Source organism: Tamandua tetradactyla, chromosome 7 (genome assembly GCF_023851605.1).
Source record: "Tamandua tetradactyla isolate mTamTet1 chromosome 7, mTamTet1.pri, whole genome shotgun sequence".
In the NCBI taxonomy this organism is placed as follows: domain Eukaryota; kingdom Metazoa; phylum Chordata; class Mammalia; order Pilosa; family Myrmecophagidae; genus Tamandua; species Tamandua tetradactyla.
The window spans coordinates 133,688,572-133,710,886 of NC_135333.1; the positions used below are offsets into that span (position 1 = coordinate 133,688,572).

The 22,315-nt window shown below is 39.2% G+C and overlaps 1 protein-coding gene across 1 annotated transcript; it reads left to right on the plus strand.

Moving 5' to 3' along the window:
* The first annotated feature begins 147 nt into the window (after positions 1 to 147).
* Positions 148 to 20,810, plus strand: HMGA2 (high mobility group AT-hook 2). The gene is made up of 3 exons (XM_077168121.1): positions 148 to 258; positions 9,557 to 9,643; positions 20,658 to 20,810. The coding sequence occupies exons 1-3, from the start codon at positions 148 to 150 to the stop codon at positions 20,763 to 20,765; spliced, it is 306 nt and encodes a 101-aa protein (XP_077024236.1). The 3' UTR covers positions 20,766 to 20,810.
* Positions 20,811 to 22,315: the final 1,505 nt, after the last annotated feature.

A 22,315-nucleotide genomic window follows, 5' to 3' on the forward strand; every position in this document is an offset into this window, starting at 1 on the left:
CGCAGCACCCCAGCTCTCGCTTCACCCTGCCTCGTTCTCTAGCCCCTAACACCCAATCTCCCGAAAGGTGCTGGGCAGATTTGAGGCGGCCGAGGCGCAGCGGCTGCATCGGTGGTAGCGGCAGCGGCGGCGGCGGCGGCAGGCAGGATGAGCGCACGAGGTGAAGGCGCCGGGCAACCATCCACTTCAGCCCAGGGACAACCTGCCGCCCCGGCGCCTCAGAAGAGAGGACGCGGACGACCCAGGAAGCAGCAGCAAGTCAGTACGCGCGGGCCGGGTGGGGACATCAACCCGCCTTCTGTCCCCTTGCTAGGGTCCCGCGCTGGCTGCGAGATGTGCGGTGACCCTAGCGCGGGAGCCGAGCGGCGGCCGCACGCTGCTCGCTGGGTGGGGGTAGGTGGGTGGGAGGAGGGACAGCGGAGTCCCGGGCTCCAGTGCGCAACGAAGCCCCGGGAGCCCGCGCCCCTCCGGGCTGGGAGGTGGGGACCCGCGGCGGGCAGCCTGGGAGAGGCGGGATGTGGAGATCCGGTGGGATGTGGGGGTCGGGCCAAGCGCGTCCTCGGACTTTCACTATTGTGCACGGCCTTGGGTGGCGCGGTGTCTTCCCGTGATTGGAAGCAGCCGGAGTCCGACAAACCAGGGCTGGCCGCGGCTTTCCAAGCCACTTTTGAAATTGCACTGGGGGTAAGGAGTTGCTGGGGGACTTCGGCGCTCTGGGGTTCTGGACTGGAAGGGCTGGAGTCCTAGGGAACGGAGCCTCTTTCTCCCGCCTCCCGGAGCTGTTGGCGGGTTGGAGACTGGCGCGCCGCAGCCACCCTCTTGGCGCCCTCCCCGAACTCCCGGGTGGCCCAAGACTCGCGCCCTCCCGACAAAGAATGCGTGGGGACTGGGCCGCCTGGTCCTCTTAGGGCTCTTTAAACGCTGAGTGGCGGGTGGCTCGCCGGGCCGCCACTGCCGAGGTGGCCCCGAGAAGGGACTGGAGGGGAAACCCCGGCCCCCAGCGCGGCGGGGTTAACTTGCTCCGCCAAGGGCGCATTGGAAGGGGTGTCTGAGAGGGTGCGCGGTAGCTAGGGTCACTTCCTCCCCAGGCGCCTGTCTCCTTTTTGCTTCTGGATTCCTCGCCTCAAAGCTGCAGACGTTAAATGTGCTTCTCCGGAGCGAGTGGCTTGAGGTTGGGAGGGGACGATCGAAGAGCGCCTGGGACCTGGCGGAGTGGAGGGTTTTGTCTGCGGATGCAACCAATTAAGTGTGCAGCGGACTCTCGCAGAGCCTCAGCGCAGCGCCCTGGGCGGGGGGGCGGGGGGGGGGGGCGGTTTGCTGCAATTTCCAAGCCTCGGCGGACAAGGTTGGAGCGGAACGTGTCTACTGAGATCATTTAAAGTCCGCTTGCGCGGACTTCAAAACTTCTTCGTTCCTTAACCTTAAATCGCTTCCTCCATGGTAAGCAGGCCGATTAGAAAATAATCCTAAAGAGCCCCCCTCAGCTGCCCCAGAGTAAAGTGGAGAAATTGAACAATGTTTGCTTGCCAGTGCGTTTTAGAAAAAGAGAGGGTTGTACCTTTTTGAAATCATCAAAGGAAACAAGCCAATCTAGAGGCCCCTGTGTTTTCCCGCCCTGCCCAGGCGCACTGCATACCGCGTTAGGATTCTGTTTTACACCTCCTCGGCTTGTTTCCCACCCGCCACGCTTCTCTAACTCTAGTATTTGCCCCCGCCTCCACCGCCGCACCAAACAACAACAACGAAACAAAACAACAAATCGGTGGGGTCTAGGGGTGACTGGAGGTTTTACCTTTGCGTTAACACAGTCTTCACAAAGAAGCCAAATGTGTTACTTTTATTTGCCCCGGATGTGCCCACTGCCTCTCGTGGTCCCACAGAAGCCCGCAGGGAACTTTATTCTCCAAATAGGAAGTTACAATGAGGACTACCATGCATTTAAAGTTCATTAGTCTCATTCAATTACGAATCTGAACGAAATGTGATTTGATGATTCACTGGATAAATATTTAGGACCTGGGATATGAATCACATTCTCTTAACCACTCTAGTATTTGGTACCTGGAATAGGAACTATTTGAAGTTTTGCTAAACCTATTGGTAGTTTTAATTTCTCTTTCCCATAACACTTCCATTCCTACTTAGAGTTTTTCCTTTCTCAAAAAAGGAAGAGTTTTCTCAAAAAAAAAAGTTTAGGAGAGAATCTGTTTGCTTTTATCAAAAGATATTTAAATTTAGACTGAAGATCATGCTTTCATCTTCAGAGGAAGTGGAGAATATGAAAGCAATTTTCCAGATGATTCCAGCAAAACCTCCCACCACAGATTTGCCATTGATAAAATTATATAGGAAAAGCCCCCAGAACCCCTTGGAGCCAAAAAACAAACAAACAAACAAACCTGCTCTACTTCCTCTTTGAACCCTCTCTTGAGTTTCCTCTTGTTACTTTTTGAAATTTGAAATCCCCACCAAGGCAGCTGACCCAGATAGTCAATCTGGTTATGTTTGACCTGATACAAAATAAAGCCCACCTGCCCTAAACCCACCCCTATAAGATGAACAAACCCTCATCCAATCAATAGGAGTCAAGCTAACTTCCTTTTTCTATCTATAAAAATTGTCATCCCTAGAACCCCAAAGCTACTTTTGTTCTTGCAAGTGATTTTTCTGCCTTTGCTGCAGCAAAACTCTGCTGTCCCACCCCTCCCCCCCAAATGCTGTAGTCAGTAAACTCAACTTCAATTTGTCGTTTGACAAGTTTGGGGGCTCCAGAAAGATATTGAGGGTACCCTCTGGGGCTGTGGGTTCTGGTGACCAGCCAGGTGAGGTGCCCATCACAAATCCTTTTGTGTCTGCTGTCTGACATTCCCCAAGTAAGCTCTTCGTATCTCTGAGCTCCGCAATATGCGTCCAAATAAATTGCCATTTATTTGTGACTTTGTTTTAGGTACCTTTGGTTTGGATTTGTTTTCGGTTCTATTGTCAGACCTTCCATTTCTTCCTCCAGCTCTCTAGTTTTCTGACTTGCTCTCTTGAAGACATATGGTTTGGGAATCCATGAGGCGTGATAAGCCAGTTCCTAATGTAGGTCACATGGTAAGCTTCTGCCAACCTTCTCGCTCCTGTGTAATGAGCCTCCTTTTCTACCCATGAGCTACCTGTGTTCAGTTCCAGACACTCTCCCGGAACGTCCACTTACCGTGGAATTCTGCTAAGATCAGAGCCATGTCTGAATGGCTGAGCCTAAAGGCCCAAGAGACATTTTGTCTGGCTGCAGCTCTTCTTGCTCTAAATCTCCCTATCTTCCTCTGTTAAAATTCCTTCTTTTATAAACTCTTATTATGGACCTGTGACTTTCTGTTCATGGGTTGATTTGACAAAAGACGATTTGTCTCTATGGCCATTTTGAGAAACTTTATAGGAACAAAATTGTGCACTTGAGAGGTGCCTTGAAAAGAAAAAATAATCCAACATTGGTACTTGGAGGCTGTTAGAGGACGATCTGCTTCCACAACAGCTTCCCTTAAAGGTTCGATAGAAAAAGAAAAGGCAAAAAACAAAACAAACAAGACAAAAACAGAAGGGAAACAAATTCCAAACCAAACCTATAGCTCCCCTATCTTCCCGCTCCCAGCCCTTCCCCCAAGCTGCCCTAACCGGTTCCTCTTGACCCCCTGAAGGAAAATGAGCTAGTCCAGGCTCCTTTAAAGATTAAGCTTTTCATGGAAGCTGGCGGCCCACTAGAGCAGAATTTAAACCTTGAACCCAAACTGAATTAAGGCTAATTAAAGATTTCACCGAAGAAGTCCTGAAAAAGTTCGTAGAAGAAATTAGAATTATTTTGGAATTTAGAATATAGAATTATTTGGATCCAGGGCTACCTGACCTTGATCTCGTGTACACATGTAGTTCAGAACCTCAGATGCTAAATCCTGGATGGTTGGACTGACCTAGAAAGGGACCCAAAAGATTCCTCTTTCCACAGTAAATTTGAGAGTCAAGCAAGCCTGAGAATTAAGGCAAAGTTTCTGTAAGATCACATGTCAGGACAGAGAGACTCTTAATAGTCTCCTCCACAATTACATTGAAAAGCTTTAGCCCTCTTACTAAATAAAAAACCTAACTTGTCCCATCTGCCAAGAACAAAAATTCTGATAAAAATGTAAGAGTGGACAAAGGAGGGAAAGCTAGCTCTTTTATATAAACTAGTAAGTTTTGTATTTCTGTGTTTCTGTTTTAATGTCTGACTCATGACTGAAAAAATTTTAATTGAAGCTATAAGCTCTCTCTATGTATCTATCAATCTGTTGTCTATTTTCCTACCTCCAGATGGTCATGCCATAATAACAAAAACCATTAAAAGAGCTCCATTCAAATTGTTTAGAGATACATAAGTGCTTACATGTAAATTAATACTCCTAAAATCCCAGAAATTAAGGAACCAAACTTCCAATATAAAAAGATTGTTTGTAGAACTAAATCCAAATGTTTTAAAAATTCAGGTGCGTAAGTTAGGTGAAACTTTGGCAAACAGGACTACTTTAATGTTGCTAGTTCAGTAAAACCAGCTGCACTCTTCTAAGTTATAATGTGAAGTACAATACAAGAGTACAATTTTATTCTACTTGGTATCTTTTTCCTAAATTTAACCAGGTTTATTGATCAAATAAGATGGCATTATATCTACCAGATGTTTAAAATGATGAAAAATGTAAATTTGTGTTTAATCAAATTGAGTTTTTATTCTGATAAAACTTTAATTCAAGAGTTATTGTGTTTTATATGATGTTGACTTGAAGACAATATCCACTGTCAAGGGTATGAAGGGTATTCAGAATGTATTTTTGTTAAGGAAAAAGAGTAAATTTGTCCTATAGTAAATTGACTGAGTGGTGCAGAATGAGAGACAGGAAAGTGTAAGACAAAACCTAAATAGATATAGAAAGTTGTTGAAGGATGAGTTTTATTTGTCATGGTCAATACTGACCAAGATTTGATAGGCTTATTTATAAAATTTTTAAAGGCCTTTGTAGCAAACAATATATTCACACAAAAACCAAGAATTTGTTTTTCTTCCTATTAAAATGATGAAATTTTCTTGGATTATTGGTCTCCTCTTAGTGAGAGGTTATAAAAGTTTTTTCTTAGCTATCTGAGTAATCTGCCTAGAAGGCAAAGATTCTATGTCATGTCAGAATAATATCCTCATTGATATTTACATTGACCTAACTACTCTTTCTTGTTTGAGACAAGAAGTCTTCTCATTTTACAAGAACTAAGTTTTTATCCCCCCCAACTTTTTTTTTTAAACAACCCTGTTACCTCCTATATTCACTTTTAAAGTCTTTTTTTGTCACTTTGGTTAAATAGTTAACTAACTATTGTTTATCAGTGACCAAGATCCCAGTTAGCCAAGTGTTCAAACCTGAAAACTTTTGACATTTTGCCTTCTCAAAATCAAACCCTAAAGAATATCTTTGTATTTCACCCTCTCTTTGGGATTTTCCAGAGTGTGCCTGGAATATCCCAAAGGATTTGTTCCTTCACCTTATAAAAAGAGATGTACTAGAAATAATTTGGTTCATGTTATATGTTGTGAGTTGCCTGGGAAGTGTTGTCAAATTAAAAGGGATTTTCTAATCTTCTGCTGGTTAAATTTGTATGTGTAAAATATTACTCATATACATAGAGATTATCTAGAATTCCTAGAGATTTGACAATGTTCTTACTGTCTGTGATATGTTCTGACACTAATGTGCATGATATTAGACAACATTATATTGTTTTTGGTCATAATTTAGATATTATTTTTAAAATACTACATAACAACCAAATTTTATGTCAATTTTATTCTGATGCTTCTCTGAAAGTGCTTGCAATCAGCTGCAGGCAGAGCTAAAATCTCCAGTACACAAAAAAGGGACTTTAAATGAGAAACAAGGTGAGGATATCAATTATGTTCCACCTGTCAATTAACATAGCCCTGGTAAAACTAAAGGTGGGATAAGATCAAATACCTCAAGCTCCTGCGCCCTTCGGACAAATCAACTTTGTACAGCTACCCCATTCTGTAGGATATGCATATGTTCTTTTTATCCTCTACTTATTTTCTGGATGGTTGGAGGTTTTTCCTTATCACAAAGGTACAGCCCTCAGCAGCTGAAAAACTGTTAAACTTTGTTTTCCTCATCTGGGGAATTGCTGCTATTCTCTCAAGCAATAGAGGCTCCCAATTAAGGAACTTTGCAACCTCTTACCTATCAGCCAAAAGCTTCACTGTCCCTACCATCCACAGGTAGGGAAAGGTAGAAAGAGCACAGGATATCTGAAAACTTAAATTAGCTAAATTATTTAATCCTTCTCTCTCTCTAGCTTGGCTTAGAGTTCTTCCTTTAGACTTGATGGCCGTAAGATCTATTGCAGCTGGGAAACACCGGCTAACCCCCCTGTGAAATCATAATGAGAAGACCCAGGAGGCTTATTTCTCCGACTTTACCAACTCCAGCTTATTCCAATATGAAATTGCTAATTTTGTAAGGGATTAATCCCATATACCCAGTTCCACCATTCACAGATGTAGGCTGCCTTTCCTGAGATTCCTCTACAGCAGTTGCTACATGACCTTCCAACTGGAGACGATATGCTGGAAGAGCCATCAGTGGAGGACTACTTTAGATGGAAAGGACCTTATCAGTCTTATTAACCACCATTGCAGCAGTAAAACTGCAGGGAATTAACCTCTGGCTTCACCTGTCATAACCAAAACGTGCTTCAGACCCTTGGGAAGTTATTCCCATTCCAGATTTCAAGCTAAAATTGACACGAGGATTCCAGAAGCAGGCAGCATCTGATGTAAACACCTTCTATACAAGACATCAGAACAAGGAGATGATACCCATGATCAAGGACCAAGACACACCTGTATTTCCATATCTTATTCTCTTTCTCTTCCTTTTGCCATCTGTCTAAACATTCTCTTATTTGCTTATATTCCATACAATGTCCAAACTTCATACCCCAGTAATACCCTATCTTCACCATTATTTTCTTTGATCTCCTCTTTACCTTATTTCTCCCCTGTTTACTCTCCTACCTTGAACACAATTCCTTTGTCTTTCTCGCATACATGTAGTAAATAATACCAATTATTGTAATACTGGGTCTGTGCCCATCCCCCACCTGGTCCTAAAATAGGCATTCTTCTAATAATCATTCTCCTCACACCTGTAGCCTTTGCCCTGCCAGAGAACATCAGATACCCTGGGCTGTGCCTTAAAAGCCCCTGAGACTGGGATTATGACGTGGCCTCTCTAATCCAAGGAATGTTGTGTTTTACTAGAAACCAGACAGATAAAAATGGCCACCCTGTAGGTCGTAGTGACTGTCCAGTTTCTAGATGACATCCTTTGACTTTCATGAGCCAGCAACACACTGTATGGGATAGACCCCATTAGAGGCACCATTGGTTTCCAAGCACCCTGCATTTTTCATAACATAAGAACTTACTCCATTTAAGGCACAAGTATCTGATAGGCCGAAAGGTCAGACAAAAAAGATTGTGGACTAAATATGACTAAGATATCATGTAGCAATAAAGATTATGATGGTTATGATTCTCCATTTGGAGTTCATACCTAATGAACTCTACATGCCAATATCCAATTCCTAAAGGCAATAGATACCCTTATTTAGCCCTTCAAGGATGTTATTTTGTATGTGGACACAAGACACACAAAGTTTACCACCTAAATTGGGTTAGTTCCTGTTATACAGCTTATGATGTTCCTCAAATGGCTGTTTTTGATAAGCTTCTAAAAGGGAAAATTAGAAATATGAGTTTTATTATGACCTCCCCCAGACTACACACAACTCTAAATGGATCCTGGGAAAACCCAATAACCCAAGGTAAACTCACAGGGTGTTCTGTTCGGGTTTTTTCACCTCTTGTCGTCAGGGCAGCTATCTCCTATGTTGGGAGATAACTATAAGATTACAGATGGTATTAGGAAAGGTAGTTTCAGAGTTAGAAAAATCTATCACCCACCTATAGCAGGCCATCAGCTCTCTAGCTGATGAAGTACTGGATCTTTACAAAATGACTATACAAAATGGATTAGCATTAGGTTGTATTCTGACTTCCCAAGGAGGTTTGTGTCCACTAGTGGCTACCTGGTGCTGTGGATTTGTAAATGACAGTCAAGGAAAGTTACCAAGAGGTAGTGGTAGCAGAAGCCCAGGCTAGAGAAGCAGCCAAATCAACTTCCGCACCTCTTGAATCTGATTGGTCTGAGTCTCTTTTTGGTTGGCTTTTTGGGGTCATGGAGAACTTCTCAGAGTTGTTAAAATAGTATCCCCCATTTGTTGTCTGATCTTTCTCTTTTTACATGCAACTGTGCAGCCACTAAATCAAAGGTGATACAACTGAGGATACAAAACCAGTGTGAATGGGACAATGAAAATCTCAAACTTTTGCGCGGGAAATCTATGCTGAAACATGGGAGGCTTTTAGTGGTGAATGAGAGACTAACAACCTCTTTGGTCAAGGGCATGACCAAAAGGGGGACAATTTTTAGACCTGGGGACCCCCTTACAGCCAAAAAACAAAACAAAACCCTGTTCTACTTCACATTTGAACTCTCTTTAATTTCCACTTGATATCTTTTGAAATTTGAAATCCCCACCAAGACAGCTGACCTAGAAAGCCAATCAAGCCCCTAGATTCATTATGTTTTACCTGATACAAAATAAAGCCCACCAACCGTAACCCCACCCCTATAAGATGGACAAACTCTCATCCAATCAGTAGGAGTCAAGCTAACTTCCTTTTTAGGTCTATTAAAATTGCCGTCCCTAGAATCCCAAAGCTACTTTTGTTCTTGCAAGTGATTTGTCTGCTTTTGTTGCAGCAAAACTTTGGTGACCCAAATAAAATGCTGTAGTCTGCAAACTCAACTCTGATTTGTCTTTTGACACCATACTTGTTTAGAAATTTTAGGGGGAAATGAAATTATTTTGAGCCTAAGAATTGGGAGAATTACTCCAAATTTTACTCCAAATATGTCAGTTGCATGTAATCCACCTAAAATGCAGGTAAACAGAGATGCTTGAAAATCAGTTTTTCAATATAGATCATTCAAATATTTACAATGTAAACTTCATTCTTCTGTTGTTTGAAATGCTATTACAGTGGGCAGTGATAACTGTATAAAAGACTTATTATTTCTGTGAGTTTCCAAATGCATAATCATACAAAATTTACACCTTAAAAACGCATGACTTTCTTTCTAGAATATGCAAACTTGCCGGCCTTTGTTATTAGGGTTGAAATGGAATCTGGTTATCTATACAGAATAGAATTTCCTCTTTGAACCCTTGAATTGAGAGTATAGTTATTTCCTCTCTCTGTAAAGTCTGCTTCATCATCATCCATTTATGCTTGAATTGTGTGTGATCCAACACTGTTAAGCAGCACATGCTGAAAATGTAGCTGGAGAGTCAAGGTCAATGTCTTCCAGAACTTCTTGCCACAACATCATTTTTCCCCCCCCACAATTAGGAGCCAACTGGTGAGCCCTCTCCGAAGAGACCCAGGGGAAGACCTAAAGGCAGCAAGAACAAGAGTCCCTCTAAAGCAGCTCAAAAGGTGAGAGTTCTCAAGCTGTCCCGAACTTTACCTGCTATTATGGAGCCTTCCTATGATCTCCATTCTCTCTCTCTCTCTCTCTCTTTTTTTTTTTTTTTAACAGTTTTTATTATGAAATATAACACACAAAAAAGCAATAAATTTCAGAGTACATTGTAACAAGCAGTTATAGAAGAGATTTCAGAGTTTGGTATGGATTACAGTTAGTTCCATAATTTTAGGATTTTTCCTTCTAGCTCCTCTAAGACACTGGAGACTAAAAGAAATATCAATGTGATGATTCAGCAGTCATACTCATTTGTTAAATCCTATCTTCTCTGTTATAACTCCTCCTTCTCCTTTGATCCTTCTTCACATCTTTAGAGGTATTTGGGCTCTGCCTTTTCTAACTTTTTCATGATGGAAAGGCGTGTTGATAATATGGGATAGGGGGATGGAATTAGTTGATGTTCTTGGAGGGGCAGGCTATAATTCCCCCATTCTAAATCCACACCTAAGGATTTGTCCCAACTGGGTAACCCATGGCCATGAGTTAGATGGGAATTGGCCTTTTTTCTAAGCAGATGCTTACATACACCACTAAAAATACTTACAGTGTTGTTTTTAAATAAACACCACAAACCTTCACCTAATAATATCCTTAAAGGAGGGAAGGGGTAAAGAATGACAGAATTAAGATTTTCACCAGTTATAAAATAGTTTCAAATGAACCAAAATTAAAGTTTTTTGCCTGGTGGTGAAGTTTTTGCAATTTCTTTTGGTAAATGAGATTAATTTACTCTGTTTTTATGTGTATGACTATTGCAAACCAAATCCCCATCAAAGTTAGGTGCTTGGCCAAATTGATGGTTACCAGAAGCAAATCTAATTATGTAACACTAGAAAAGAAGTTCACAAATTTTATAGCTTTAAATGTGATGATAAAGTATACTGTTTGTTTTACAAGAAATCTGTACTTTTATAATATTTGGTAATCTCTCAAAAAGGTTTTCCAGCAAGCGAAGTAGAAATTATCAGAATTGGGAAATGAGAAGTTTGTAAAATTCGAATCATTTCATGTATATTGTTGGATAGGATAGAACCCAGTCAAGTGTAATATTCGATATCTTTCTTAATAAACTTTAAATTACAGTTTAAAATAACATCATATTGGTTGTGTTTGAGATAGCAAAGAGTAAATATCTGTGGGTCAATGCATGTATAGAGAAGTGAAGGTGAATGTAAAAGTCTTTAAGCTTCACGAATAAATCAGAAATTGAGTTTCTGCATTTTATTTGTAGGGTTGTGTAGTAATTGAATACAAAGGTTCAAAATTCAGAAGTAAATTTCGATGTGTCTTTTCAATACATTTGAATACCGTATGTAGAGTATTTGTTGAAAAGGACTATATATATACTCATCTTATTGGGATTAATGTTTTGTATGGTTTTCTCTGAATGTGGGCACTAACCATATTATGTGTTGATTTTTAGTGTTATAAATGGCTATACTAATTAGCGATGCATATAAAATTATTTAAGGGATACTGACTATTGTCCATTTTATTTTAACAGTTTTGAAGAGATTTGAAGGAGCAGAGTTCTAATATATTTAAATTGAACTGCTTCTTAGGGTGTAGATTTAATATGAATCACATTTAATCAGTAAACTTTATAATAGCTCTAAGTTACCTTACCATTTAAAAGTGATAAAATACAATTTGGTCTTTTAAATAGGAATACTTTCTATTTGTTACATTTTACTTGGTTTAGTAAATTAACTAAAAAGGACTACTTTTAAAAAGGAGTTTCTCTGTGTTGTATAGGTGTGGAATTTACTTCACTTAATTTTACTCTAATGAGAAGGCAAATGAATATCTTAGTAGATAGCTAATAAACATTTAAACTGTGATGCAATTGTTCTGCAAAATATATCATTATAATATCTCCCAGGAAGAAATCTTTACATCTCCCATATATAAATTATTTAAATTTCAATATCAAAGAAATGGAAAGCAAATTATTTGCCAGATTTCACTGGACTTCAGCTTTGGAATTAGTAAAAAAAAAAAGGTGACTTGTGCCTAATTTATAACCTAAAGCAAAATAACAAAAAAGTTGCTCTGTTTCCAAGTAAGGTTTGATTTAGTTTTAGAAACCTTTTTGCTAGGCATTTCCAAATGACTCTGCACCCTGCCAAGTTGCTCCTCTTCCTCATAAATCTTTATGCGTGTGCCTGCGTTAGTACAATTTCCAAAAAAGAAATAGATTTGCTTTTTACAAATAGAGAAGTCCTTCCCTCAAATTCTTTATTTTTCTGTTTCTTCCAGATAGATTTATTTCATAAAATTCTGTTATGAAAATCCCCTTTCTAATAAAAGTGAATAAGTCTATTCTCCCATAATATGACTATTTCTCTTCAATTTTATGACTTATGCTACATCTGGAGAAGATAATAATTGGCAAAATAACGAACGACACTGAATTGTTCAGGGCATGTGTCAATTTAAGGTATTTTCACTTTCAAATCATATTTATTGACGCTACTGCTACATAAGAATATGATTATCGAACATATACTTTTTATGAAAAATATATTGTGTTCTAACAAAAATATGTATGTGTTAGTGTTTAAAAATCTTGTGGAGAAAAAGTTATATTATTCATAACATGTAAGATAAACACACCCTGCTAGGATGACCAGAGTAGATAAAAGAAGTCACCTATGATTAATTAATTGGGTATTCTCCTGTAAACTGAGACTCATCACAATGAAAAATATATTACAAAAACTGGTACGTATAAACAAAAGAAACTCTTAAAATTCGAGGAGAGACACATGGTTCACTGGAATCTTGATAATGTGTGTTTAAAATGTCTTGCCACTTGGAGTTTCTTTACTTCCAAAGTTTGTGTTTAGACTCAGTAAATGGCCTTGGGCATTTGAAAACAAAACGGCTTGTTGCAAATTGGCAGTGTGAAACTTGACAATGCATACTGGGAGTTGTAAGACCAATTGGGCTACTTCTAAATTAACAGTCATTTTAATTCAGAAAATTAATTTGTGTGGCATATAAAACAGATTTATAAAAAACACAGTTTGTTGTGCTTGGGAATTTTGGATGTGAAAATAATTATATTTTAATCTACTTATGTTCCATTAAAACGAATTCCTGTGGATGACCATATGTGACAATCCTAGTCATTCCCAAGAACTCTAATCTGAGTGCTCAAGATTTGCCCCTGAGCTGGTTTCATATTGTTACCTTAGTAAAAGAAAAGCAATTATAAGTTAATATTTTCATGATCAATAATTTATCTGTTTTTAGGTGTGTGTGTGTGTGTGTGTGTGTTTATCCTTTTATTTAGGTCTTTTTATTTTTTAGTTTGAGATACACCTGGGACCAGTTCTCTCTTAATTTCCTTTTTCTTCTCATGTTTCTGCCGGATGAAAATACTTTGTATTTTTGAAACATTTCCCTTGTTTGGAGAGAAGAAAGATATAGTTTCCTTTATATCTAGTTTAGGGTTTTTGTTGTTGCTTTCTTTTCATGAGAGAATATTGGAGGAGTTATCACTAATTCCCCAGGGTTTAAAGTCACAAGTCAAATTCATCTTAAAGTCACAGCCGATTCTTACCCAAGTGTTTTTAAGAAAAAGAAATGTTTTTCTGAGATTGAAGAAAATAGTAATTGAAGAAACTGCTTATGAAAGAAGGTCCTCAGGTGTGAGATAGCCCTACTTTGTAAGGTTATAGATTTGTTCTAACTTCCTTCTGACTTGTGTATAAGCGACATGTCCTGTAGAGCCAAGCACGGAATGAAAATTTCATCTAGGTAAAGTATGTATACTTTAAATAATGAGTTCAGGATAAACATTTAATTTCTGTCTGCGTTTTGCTAATATAAAGAAGGCCTAATGTTAATTAAATACAATCAAGGCGGGTTAATTTAGGTTCTCAGAAATGGGGTTGCGCTTTCGTAGTTTATTACTACCACCAGTCATAGATATTTCAAGTTGAGAGAAGGTGGGCTTTATGCATCATGGATACATCTTAGAGCACAGATGCTGAGTGAAGAAAGGATTTTCTTCAGAATATACGGGCCTCATTGGAGAAAACAGCCAAAGGCATCAGTATGGGTAAGTCAGGAAAAGATGGCATTGGAAGTTGTCGAACAATTGCGGCCTATGGTTAATACAAGTATGATTTAGTTTGATTCCTTTGTGTTTTAAAGGACAGGTAGGTTTCCGTGTGGAATCTAGGCCCTGTCTAAGTATGCAGATGAATTCAAGCAAGTGGAATTAAGTAAAGCCTAACCGTTGTCTCCATTATCTTGATATTTTAGCCTGAATTACCTCGACAGTTGCCTCATTTTTTACTTCAGTTTGTCAGGTAGGACAAAGCCTTAATGTAGTAGTGTGTTGTATCTGGCAGTGCCTTTGAATTATAGATTATGACCCAAATATGGGAGATTCAAATATATTTGAATTATTTTATGAGATAACTTTATTTCAAGGGACCCACATTTCTAATTTGCTGGAAATGGTCATTCTTCTGAAACTTTTCATCAAGAGCTCTCCATTAATTTGGCTCATCTGTATACATACCTGACACATTTTGATCTCAAGGTCTCAACAGATCATTTTGCTGAGGAAATAGAATTTATGTGATTGGTATTCTACTGCATTTTAATTCTGTTTTTGAGAGTGGATGGCTGCTGAAGGGCATTTTATGTCAGTTAAATCGTTCAGACCTGTCTTGTTTTGTTGATTGTGCAGGTTCTGGGCCTCATCTTGGAACCACATAGCTTGCACAAGGGTGCAAATTCAGTGACATTGAATTTCACTGTCCTAGATTCTCAAATTTGTAGTTATGAATGTTTGTTCTGCTAACCAGGGGAAAAAGATGAATGGAGAACTTCCTCTTTCTATTGGGCTATTGTTTTATTCACACGGAACAGTTTTAAATGGTATTTTCTATTTGATTTAGCCCAGGGTAGTGCAGCTTCATCCTTTCCCCCACTAGAATTACACAGGGAGAAATTTGTTCTGTAAACTCTTGTATCATTGCACTTGATTTTTCAGATTACAAAAGAGGTAGAGAGGCTTAAAGGAGGATGAACTTAAACTTTGAAAAGAACGGCTCTTGTCCATTGGCCTTGATTTTAACCTGTTCGTATGGATGAAGACAAGTAGTGCACGGGTTGCCCAGGAGTTACCACAGGGCTTTCTTGGGTAAAATGAGCACGGACTACAGTGGGTGATGGGATTTACACACTGCTCTAGTTTGCTAGCTACCAGAATGCAACACACCAGAGACGGATTGGCTTTTAATAAAAGGGGGCTTATTTGTTAGTTCTTCAGAGGAAAGACAGCTACCTTTCCACTGAGGTTCTTTCTTACGTGGGAAGGCACTGGATGGTCTCTGCTGGCCTTCTCTCCAGGCCCCTGGGTTCCAACAGCTTTCCCCTGGGTGACTTCTTCCTGCATCTCCAAAGGCCTGGGCTGAGCTGCGAGTGCTGAGATGAGGAATCCCGAGCTGCTTAGGCTGTCCTATGTTGTGCTCTCTCATTTAAGCACCAGCCAATTAAGTCAAAGGGCCTTCATTGCAGCAGGCACACCTCCTAGCCGACTGCAGATGTAAATCAGCAACAAATGAGGTTCAGGTACCATTGGCTCATGTCCGCAGCGACAAAACTAGGTACGCTCACCTCATTGCCTATTGGAAGACGTATCGTGATAGCAAACTTGTAATATCTTTCAAATACTGAAAATGGTTGCCCTTAAATTTGGAAACACATAGAGCTGGATTATCAAAAAGGTAAAATGGGAATTTACACCAGGCTTAGTCTGATCGATCAATTCAGCGGGTTTTGAGCCAGGAGGACACATTCATTTACATTGTTAATATTTTTAAAAGAGCAACTGAAGAAAATAAAATGTGAGTTAATAGACTTTGGATAGTCTGCTCAGTACCCTGTTAGGCCCATGAGGCCTTAGTCCTTAAACAAACAAACAAAAAGCCAGGATACTACCATACCCGCATCATTTTCTGGCCCTTCTTTTATGCGGATGCATTGATTGGTTTGGGGTGGGGGTGCTTTGGCTTTCATGCCATCACAGTACATATAAACTATGATGAAAGCATTTAGAATAGCAAAAATTGAATAGCCATCTAAATTTGACCCTAAGTCAAAACTGAATTAGTTATTCTCTTGCTGCCCAGTCTCAGCTCTTGTCCTTGTCTTTCTAGGAAACTTGGAAATATTTTACTTTTAATCATTTATTTGATTTCTACCCCAGGAATTACATTATTGCCCCTGGCTCTTTAATTTTATATGGGAATAGCTCCCAAAAGAACAGACCCTTTATTGCCTTAAAGTCAGATTGGGTCTCAGTTCCACCATTTGTAAATGTGGGCAGGTCACTTAACCTCTCATTTGGTAAAAACAGGGAAATAATAGCTGCCCTACTTAAGTAAAATAATGCTCAGAGAAATCACTTGGAAACTTACAGAACTGGGAGGTTTTTTTTTAAGCATAGCATTTTTAAACACCCGAAAGGGAAGAAATTGCATTTGAGTGCCACTAAATGCTGTAGCTTTTGTCAGGCACTTTATATATATATATATATATATATGTGTGTGTGTGTGTGTGTGTCTGTGTATAGATATATATTAGCTCTTTTAATTCTCTGAGGTGGGCATTATGGTCTCCCTTTCACAAATAAGGAAATTGTGACTCAGAGACTTAAGTTCTGTCTAATGTTAAGTCTAGTAAATGTTGGCACCTAGGTTTGATCCAATCTGATTCTAGACCTTATGTCCTTTCACTGCTATGTGCTGGCAAATGTCTTGTAATATCTTGTAGCTTTACGCTGTCTTAAATAACCTGAAATGCAGGTTGGAAGTTAAGTTTTGTTTTTTTGGTATGCTGTATGGTGGAGGTCACATTTCATTCTTTTTTCATGTTAGTAGCCTTTTATTGCAGCATCATTTGTTGACTTTTTTTTCTGGGGAGGTCGGGGGTGGTGGGAAGTGCATGACAAGGAATCGAACCCTGGTCTCCTGCATAGCAGGCAAAAATTCTACCACTGAACCACCCTCAGACCCCGGAGGTTAAGTTTTCAGAAGCCTTTGGAGGGCAGCTCCCTACAGACTTATAAAGGGATTAGAAATGTGTGCCCACTTTTATCAGTACCCACAGACTTCTGGCCCCCCAGAAAAGCTATAGACCTAGGCCTTTGGGCATTATAGCACATCTCAAAATTTTCTTATTTATTACACGAGAAGATTACACTAAATGCTTTTTAAAGCCCTACTAAACTCTAGAACTCTGATGGAAAGAGGGAAATAAGGCATACATGCAATATAAACAACAGTGTTTCTTTTTTCCTCCATTGCTTCTGTGCACCAGGGACTATGCTAAGCTCCTAGTTCAAAAGATAAATTTGCAAAATAAATTAATTTCATTTCATTTTTTTATATGTGGAGTACGTTTGAGAACCTAGAATACCAGAACTTCTTAGAGAAAGAAATTATTTTACATTTTCCGTTTAACCCTTTTCTCAACCCTGATGAACTTGCTTCTCAATGTATTATAAAATTAAATATATAGTTCTGAACCTAAACTTAAAAGCAAAGCAAAACTGTGAATAAGACCAAGCTAGGAAGAAATAACACACTTTTAGATAAGATTTATGATAGTAGTGAAAATTAATATAATAGTGCCAGTAATAGTGTGAAATTTCATTTCTTACAAATTCAAAATTCTGAGCCCCACCCTCCCCAAGCTAAGCAATAAGCAATAAATGTTTAGAACTAGCTATCTCAATTATATATGGGTTTGCAATATACAACCAAATCACTCTGGCAAAGGGAAATCAAATATACACTTCCACAGTCTCACGTGTTGACATATTAAAAGCAAAACAGGTTCCCTGAATGTTTTGTCTTCTATTGAAAAATAATATCCTGAAGAGCATTAAACACAGGGGGAAAAAACATCAAAACTAGTGTTTTCCAATGTAGTAAAGTCCTGCAAATGCTGATTAGCAAAGTAAAACCCTACGTTGGTTTGCAGGCTGTGTGGAGTTTGAAGAGGATGATTAAATAATGTGGGTTTTAGAGAACAATGAAAACCTCCCAGATCGTCGCCACACAGCACAGCTAATGTGTTTCTTCTAGATGTAGTCTCAGAAGAGGGTTTCAGTTTACATGTAACACTGGCCCGAACCACCAAGAGCAAGTTTACTTCTATTTAACAAGTCCGAGTGATAATCGTGATATTTTGCCCTTTTGTTAATGGTGCGAATTTTATTTTTGAATAGGTTTTCTGTAAATGAGATGCTCATTTGAAAGTCAGCTTATTTGCAGGGCTTTCTTTTTTTGAGGGGTTTACTTTCTCTTTGAAATACAGTGAATCCCTCTTAGGAAATAACCCTCCCTTCAACAGATTCAGGAAAATCCTGATCACACCATAACCCTGAAACATTAACCACTGTAGGGAAAGCCTGGTGCCCTCTCTTAGACTTTAAGATCACAGCCTCCTCCTCTAACCCCCACTTCCCTTCCCACCCCCATCCCATTCCCATGAAAAGGGATTCAATCTTACATTGTGTAATATACTACTGGGTAACTGGGCAGTCTTACAGTTGCTCCCAGAGATTAAATCAGATGTTCCTTCTGTATTAGGAAAGCTTGTACTCGTTTAACTTATTATGTACTAGTCAAAGCTTTTCTTAAAAGCTACATTCTGAAGGTGACGGTTGGGTGTAATGGGATGCATGAACCGAACCCTCTGTGAGCTCAGGCTGACTTGAAGGAAAACTTCCCTTACTTTAAGGGTTCCATCTTGTCAGGAGTGAAAGAACATTTACTGAGCACCTGATTTATGGCGGGCGTTTTCAAGTATCTCCATGACTCCTCCCAGGAAGCGTCTCCATTTCACAAATCAAGGTTTTCAGGGACCTGGCCGAAGTCATCAAGCTAAACTGGAAGAGCAGGGATATGAATCTAAGCTTTCCAGAGTAGAGTCTGTGCTCCGCTTGGGAAACCTCCTTCTCTCCCAGAGACAGCACTCTTAAGAGAGTGTGATGCACTGGCTACCCCTGGCTTTCACTTCATTTAATTTCGTGTAATTGAAGGTAAGACAATGTCACCAAACCCTGCTCATAAATGATTCCTTTGTGGAGCCATTCAAATGTAATAACCATTCAGAGCGCCCAACTCTGATGGTTCCGTGGAGCTCATAAAGGCTATCAGATTGCTTTTTGTTCAGGGGAAATTAGCTGAATCAACAACAATTTTGGTTTCCTAAAATATTTTCTTCAGGTAGCAGATGTTTGTACACCAAAGGGAGGCAGTGTCACTAGGAGGGTAGGAGCAGACAAACTGGGTTCAAATTTCAGCTCTGCCATTTACTAATTTTATGTGTGACCTTGGACGAGTTGTTTACCTAACCTAAGACTCAGTAACTATTCTGCAAAGTGAGAAAAATGATAGTACCCACCTGTGGGCCTTTCGTAAGGATTAAATGTAACACCTGGGGCTGACTTAGCCCAAGGCTTCCAGTATTTTAAATGCTCAGTAAATGGGAGCTGACATTATTATTATAGAGTCTGGGTTAATTTGGGGGCCCGTTGGATAGTAATGTCAGATCAGGAAGATTTTATTTGGTGACTAATCTTGTGACTTCTCTTGTCTTATATTACCTTATCTCTCTACCAGCCCACCTACCTACACCTACCTAACCCAACTCATCTATCATCTGTATTTTTTTTTTAAGGACTTTTTTTGGGTACCTGTTTTTACTGAGCAGATTGCAGAGACAGAGAAGAGTATTATTTGGCTATGTAGAAAGTTATAAATGTAATTTTAGTGTCATTGCATCAGGTACCCACTGACTGCCAACCCAGGTGACAAAAGTAAAACAAAAAAGTTATTCTGGCTCAGGTTTCCTATTGTTTTCATGTCGATACAGCTTTGGGATGATTCTTGTGCACCCAATAATTGGTACTGTTTCTTTACCCCGAGAAATATAAACACGTATTTTTATGGACGGTGTATGTGATGTATGTATGTTGATGTGTGTTTGGGGCTTTAAGTAGGGGTGACAAAAACAGGGAAAAGACTGATTACAGGTGTTTTGATTCAAAAGATGAATGACTGGGATACCAGAAAAATCTTCCATGAAGTTCAGCAACGAAGCAAAGTCGCAAAGTAGTTAGAAGCTTTTTCATGCTAGGTCGTGTTGAATGTGAAATTATTAATAATGGACAGATGTATTAATTATTATTTTAGGCAGTCATCGTTTCAGCAAACTCATTTCTGCCAGCTTTCTTTTCCTCTGCTTAAGGTCGACTAGAGTCTGCTTTGGTAGGTGTACTGATTAACAGGTGATTGTTTTTTGTGAGGAACAGAAAGTTAACCACATAGAAGTATGCAAATGTTTGTTATTTTGAATTAGAATGCTTCTGTATTCTTTTTAACATTTACTCTTGCTTTTGACCAGCAGTGTAGGTAGAAGTGCTTTGTAAATGAAAAGCAATGGTCAATATCAATTTTTGTCATTTTAGTTGAGACATGGAGAGAAAATTTTAGTCATTTAAGAAACAGTTTTTTTAATATTAATTTACATAATTTAGGGTATTCAGTATGTTTTTATGCCTGTGGAAAAAAGCAAAATAGATTTTTAAAAACATTTTCATGCATTCCAGAGGAGAGTAAGGGTAAGGGCTGATAGTTCTTCATTGCATAATGTAAAGAAAAATCTAAGGGCGGGCCATGGTGGCTCAGCCGGCAGGAATGCTTGCCTGTGATGCCAGAGGACCTGGGTTTGATTCCCGATGCCTGCCCATGTAAAAAAAAAAAGAAAATGAAAAATCTACTCAAAGATGAACCTTAATGGAAAAAGAGGTTGTTAAAAAAATCCATATACGTCATCTGCAAACCACAACATTCTTACTTGAAATGTGTCCCTTGGTGTAGCACCTATAAATCAGGTAGAAAACTATATGACTTCCTTTTCATTTTGCAGAAAGCAGAAGCCACTGGAGAAAAACGGCCAAGAGGCAGACCTAGGAAATGGGTGAGTGATAGAATTTCTGTTCCTTTGTTTTGTAAAGAAAAATTTCCATTTGTTTAAATGAAAAAACCAAACAAACTTTTATTTGATCAGTTACGTCAATTTCTAACTACTTGCTTGACAAATGCTTGAAAGGGTTAACTAAGGCAAGTGATAAATTATCACCACTTCCTACCATTAGACTCCTGGAATTTACTCAGAACTGCTTTTCTTTCCTGGGACTGACTCTTTTTTTCTGTCTCTTATCAACATGAAAAGAGTCTCCACTCTTCCTTCAAATGGGGTAACAATGAGATGACTTGTTCATGGTTTGAGAAACTAAGGTTCAAGGGTATTATGAAACCTTGGAAGTTGATTACAAATGGTGATAAAATTCAGATGAAATGTGTGTGAGATAACTTTTTAACGTGTGTTCCCCCCCCCCCCCCCCATTTCCTCCATGGCTTTGCTTTGGACACGTCTCATTCTTATGTAGTTTTTATTTTCTTTGTCACGTTGGCTTTGGTAGAAACTTGGGTTTGATTTCCAATTTTTCTTGCTTTCCTTAGCAGTCATTCTTCACTACTCCCTTGTTAGAGAAAAGCTTACCCCAGCAAATGAGCTTGATCCCATAGGCAAGCAGATTCTGGATCCTTTCAGGCCAGAAATTCAACAATTCCTGAAGTATGAAGTTAATTTGACCATTTGTATCCTGTTCCCTTTCCTGCTATGCTACCTGTGTTCTATCTGTCCTACACAATAACAGAGGCGGAAACAGTCTTAAAAATGAATAAAACTATTCCTCTAGAAAGCTGAAGGGGTCCTTTCTCCCCAAAATGGACCATAATGTTTTTTTGGGGGGTTCCTTTTTCTTCATGCCCCATATTTTTTAAAGTTATTTTTCTGCTATGCTTGATTTTATTTTCCTGTTAATTTTTAGCTCCTTTCTCCCTATTTAGTTTCTTCATCTTGTATTTTTTCTCTCTGCTCAACGTGTTTTGGGATTCAGTTTCTTTGCATAAGGAAACGGGGGTGATCTTAGGTCATTTCAGCATTACAGGGTACCTTAAAGTAAGGTTGTTTCATTCACCCTTGCACTTAATGAATGAATTTTCTTCATACTTGTCTACCAGGTGGTAGTCGTCCAGCCTGTGTTTGATTACCTTCAACATTAGGGAATTTACTAGCCCTTAAGGCTGTCTCTTCCTTCCTAAAAAACTTTGAACATTAGAAAACTCTGCCATCTGACTCCCCTCTTACAGAACTCTGTAAAGAACATTCCATCCATTGAAATAAGCAGTAAGAAAGACCTAAAAAAAAAAAAAAAAAAAGCAGTAAGAAAGACCTGTAAAAACCTAAGAACATAATAGAAAATAAATCAGCTCTCTAAAATCATGAGATTAGTGTGCTAAGATGGAATAAAATAAATTGTTAGATACAATTAAAGTTAACACAACAGCCTACATCGAGTGAGGCATCTTAGCGGGACTTTCTGTCCTTCATCTCTTCTACCTTTGGGCCATCCAGTAATGCGTTCATTTCATCTCCGTAGGTATGGTTATAGTCATGTCAGTCCTCTTCCCAGAAACTTCTATGCCTCCACAGCTGGCCATTGGATTAATTATAACCCT